This window comes from Rissa tridactyla, chromosome 19, assembly GCF_028500815.1.
Source record: "Rissa tridactyla isolate bRisTri1 chromosome 19, bRisTri1.patW.cur.20221130, whole genome shotgun sequence".
In the NCBI taxonomy this organism is placed as follows: Eukaryota; Metazoa; Chordata; class Aves; order Charadriiformes; family Laridae; genus Rissa; species Rissa tridactyla.
In genome coordinates this window covers 436,826-441,203 of record NC_071484.1, presented here as the reverse complement: position 1 = coordinate 441,203, position 4,378 = coordinate 436,826, and the positions used below count along the sequence as shown (strand labels likewise).

Genomic DNA, 4,378 nt, shown 5'->3' with positions numbered 1-4,378 from the left:
CTTCACCCCCAGAAGTTTCAAAAGTGACTTCTGATTTTAAGTGTCTCAATATGGTGGGGAAGAAACTCCACACAGCATAACCCCCAAATCAAAAGTCATTTATGGAAATCAAGGCTGCACAGAGGGAGGACTCTAGCTCTCCTTATTTCCATTGAACTCTCAAATTACAGAAGCCAAAACCGCTGACTGGATTCAGCGGCATCAAACTTCAGCCCACTGCTTTTATTACTGGTTTGTTTGCAATAAAAATTACTCTGAAAGCACTTCTAGGATTTTCAAGGGAATCTAAGAGATTTAGGTAATGACATCCCGCTGATTTGGTGAATTCTGTTAATTAAAAAAAAAAAAAAATCACATTAATCTGCAGGTCCACAACCTACGGAGCAATCCAGCAATATCACTTCAATAAATGCTTCAGTTAATCCCTGGTGCTGTTCTGGTATATGTGGTCTGTGGGGGAACTGGACACCTTACGCATCCTGACCTTTTCTGTTGATCGCTACCTTCCTGATGAGCAATACCTCTTTTACTGAGGTATTGTGGAAGAGGCTGGGAGAGAGAAGTGCTTTCCATAGCAGACATTATTCTACTGAATTTGTGATACCTGAGGTGTTTCTAAAAGGTCTCAATGATCTTGGTATGCATTTCAGCTGGAAACGGTGTCCAAATCCCCACTGTAAAAAGAGGGTGCCAGCAAAACCTACTGATTTGGTTGCTGCCCTTAAGTTTTCCAGGAAGAAGATAGGCATTGACCCCTTAGCCTAAGAAAAGCCCAAGAAGAGATGTCTATACTTAATTCACTGACATGATTTGGGGTTGGAGAAGGTGGAATCTGAAGGGGGCATGACAGAAAGAATTTATGAAACATTACAGAGATGTGGGCTTTTGTCAAAATATTATCAAAGGCTTTTAGGGAGAAAGCACCAAATTTCAGGCACAATGAGCATGTAACTAATGGAAAATTTCAAACAAAACATCACAATCCCCTTTTTTCCCTCAGTCTTCTGCAAAAGGGGGATGCAAATCACTTGAAGCAGATTACCAAGAACTCAGATTTAATGACCTAACTTGAAGGATGTAGAGAAAAATAAACACCTCTAAACAATGACTCCTCCTACCCATTTTGAATGTCAATCAAAGCAAGGGATGAAGTGCTCTCTGGAGTTGTCTGCAAATTGCCGTTGAATGTTAAAAGAAAACTATACACATAGATCAGAAACTGGAAAAGTTATAAATAGGATATCCTTCCCCATCTTGAGATGACCATCTTCTAAGATATTTATAGCTATGCAGGTAGTTTCCATGGTTTCTGCATTATAATGTAAATGAAGAATGCAAATCCCATTGGAAGTTTTGGAAATTGTGACTTAGCAGGCAGGCAACATATATGGATTCTTAAACTGACTTTCACATCTACCCCACAGTTTACTGGAAGACGTGTGTAGCTACCACAAAACCACAAAGCTTGAGACATCTCCACTAGAGCTTCATCAATTCTCCACTTAGAGTCTGTGCAGAGAAATAAGTAGTTCTAGGACACCACCATTCTCATCAAATGTGATGATCTATCTTAGGATGAGATTAACTGTATTGTAGGACTGGCTCTCTTTCTTCATTAACCATAAAGGGAGCTGGCTTTTAGTGACTTGTTGTTACTATTTCTGATTGCTTTATATCCATTCTTGAGAGTTTCTTATTTATTTTTCTACATAAACTTTTACCTATAATTGCAGGAGTATAGCTATCACTAGAAAAGTTGATGTGTTCACGCATAAATATATGGTACTGCTGTAAAAAGCTACTGAATTGGATTTACACATCAAGGTTTTGGTAGCAGGGAGGCTGCAGATGTAACCCTTATGAGAAGAGATTAGCGACACTAATCTAAAGGTGTCGTAAGTTACTCTTTCAAGGTGCTGGTTCATCTTCACTGTGGGAGCCTGGATGACTAGCTTAGATGTAGACAACTAACTTCTAGATGACTAAAAAGAGATGAGATTAATATCTTCTCTGAAGAGCGAAGAAGCTGAAATGAAATTTTGAATTCAAATTCCTCTGATGAAACTTCATATACAGGATGTTTGGTTCCTCACTGATGTGGAGAAAAAAATGGTTTTCAAAGTAGCTAGTTTCACATACTACTCCTCAAGCCAATCTTACATGAATGAAGTGTCCTTTTGCTTCAGAATTACTTTTCTCATGCCTTGCTTGATGTCATTGTTCCTTAGGCTATAGATGACAGGGTTCAGAACTGGGGTAACCACAGAGTAAAAGACAGAGACAATCTTGTTAAAATCAAAAGTCTGGATGGTCTTGGTGCGAATGTACATGAACATGGTGGTCCCATAGAAGATGGTGACAATGGTCAGATGGGAGGCACAGGTAGAGAAAGCTTTGCTGCGTCCTTCAGCTGTGGGTATGTGCAAGATGGTGGCCAAAATGAATATGTAGGAGATCATGGTGAGGATAAAGGAGCTCATTAGTACTGTCGTGCCCACCACAAAGTTGATGACTTCAATTTCAAAGACACCTTGGCACGAGAGCTCCAGCAAAGGTGGTGAGTCACAGAAGAAGTGGTTGATGATGTTGGAACCACAGAAAGGCAGGCGGAAGATGAAGGCAGTGGGAAGGGCAGGTGCAAGGAAACCACCCAACCAACACCCCAGAGCAAGCCATAAACAAGCTCTGCAATCCATAATGGTAGTGTAATGCAATGGATTGCAAATGGCCAGGTAGCGATCATAGGCCATGGTAGTCAGTAGGAAGCATTCAGCTGAGCCAAGGAAGAAGAAGATGTACAACTGTGTGAAGCAGCCAGTGACAGAGATGGTCTGTGACTGAATAGCAATGTTAGCCAGCATCTTAGGTACTGTCACAGTAGTGTAGCCAATGTCTAGGAAGGAGAGATTGGTGATAAAAAAATACATTGGAGTATGAAGGCGGTAGTCCATGCCAATGACCAAGATGATGGCCACATTCTCTGTGAAGGTCAGTACATACATCAGAAAGAAGGCAGCAAAGAGAAGCAGCTCGACTTCCCTGGCATTGGGAAATCCTAGGATGATGAATTCAGTTACCAAAGTCCTGTTGTCAGAAACCATGTCCTAGATGAGACAAGGAAGTGGAGATACAGTGAAGGAATGATATTCAGTACGATCTGAAGGGAAGAACAAATAGAAAGGGAGAGGTAATTTTTACCACCTGTCACAGTTGGCCATCCAGTTTCTGAATCAGTTTGAAGGGTAACCCACATTTTCCCATTGACAATACTAGGACTGGACAACACTCTTTTATACACCTAAGATACATCTACAGTGTCTTAGTTCAGTCATTGTTCCTTATCCCCTGTTCATATTTCAAGTACATTGACTGCCTTTGGTTGAGTAAATTAATTCCCTCTAAGGAGAAAATGAAGAATATTTCACTCCAGGGATCGATCACTGTTGGCTTCAGGGATGATGCTGTAGTGGGATTACTTCCTTTAACATAAAAAACTTTTCCAACAGTATTTCAACTGGCATTGCAACCTCAAAACTACCATAGGCACTCCTACCAGGCGCAATAGAAAGACATGCAAATTTAGAGTGTTACATTGCTCAAGGGCCAGGGATCACTCTTGAGATATGCGTCTTTCAAAAGTGTCTCCTTACACAATAAGGAGGAATGTCTGTTCCTGACTACCTCTGAGATAACTTCATCAATATGAAAGATTTAATATCTACCTCTCTGCTAAGCAGTATTGGCTATTTTGTCAGTTATGGGAAACAGTCACTTCTTGAAGAGCCATAAGCAAAAAAGGAGCTTTAGAGAGACTGGGGATACAGGAGAAACACAACAGCCTTAAGGAAAAAGAGAGAAGTATAACCACTGCATAGCACCGATTATTTTGTCAAGGCCAAAGTAACAGAGAATAGGGAGAAGACAGGAGAAGCAGACAACAGAAAAAAGCAGCATCAACACAACAAGAAAGAATTATAAAAAAAATAAACTAGATTGCTACCGCGGAAGTTTAGGGAGTGTATATATATTTTTATGTATATACGTAATTTCTACAGCTAGCGAATAAAGAAGAGATACATGGCAACAGAACAAAACATTTCCATAGGGTTTGTAATATGAAATTTCCTCTCTATGTATCTTATACAAAGATGGGAAACCTGGGACATCCAGATCTTCCTTTGGATACAAATGAAACCCATATATCAAGCTTAGACTTAGACACCTAACTGTAATCAGTCCCCTTTGCTATTCACATGGGTTAATTTTTATATTTAACGTAACATTGTAAAACTTTTAGGAAAAAAAATCTAAGGAAAACATTCAAAATTTAAAAACTGAACAGAGGAGCAGTCAGAAACAGCAAAGATGAACAGCAGAA

At 39.8% G+C, this 4,378-nt stretch overlaps 1 protein-coding gene across 1 annotated transcript; it reads right to left on the bottom strand.

Moving 5' to 3' along the window:
• Positions 1–275: 275 nt before the first annotated feature.
• On the bottom strand, positions 276–3,101 carry LOC128919287 (olfactory receptor 6F1-like). The gene is made up of 2 exons (XM_054224500.1): positions 2,186–3,101; positions 276–295 (listed from the first exon to the last, which is right to left on the bottom strand). The coding sequence occupies exons 1-2, from the start codon at positions 3,099–3,101 to the stop codon at positions 276–278; spliced, it is 936 nt and encodes a 311-aa protein (XP_054080475.1).
• Positions 3,102–4,378: the final 1,277 nt, after the last annotated feature.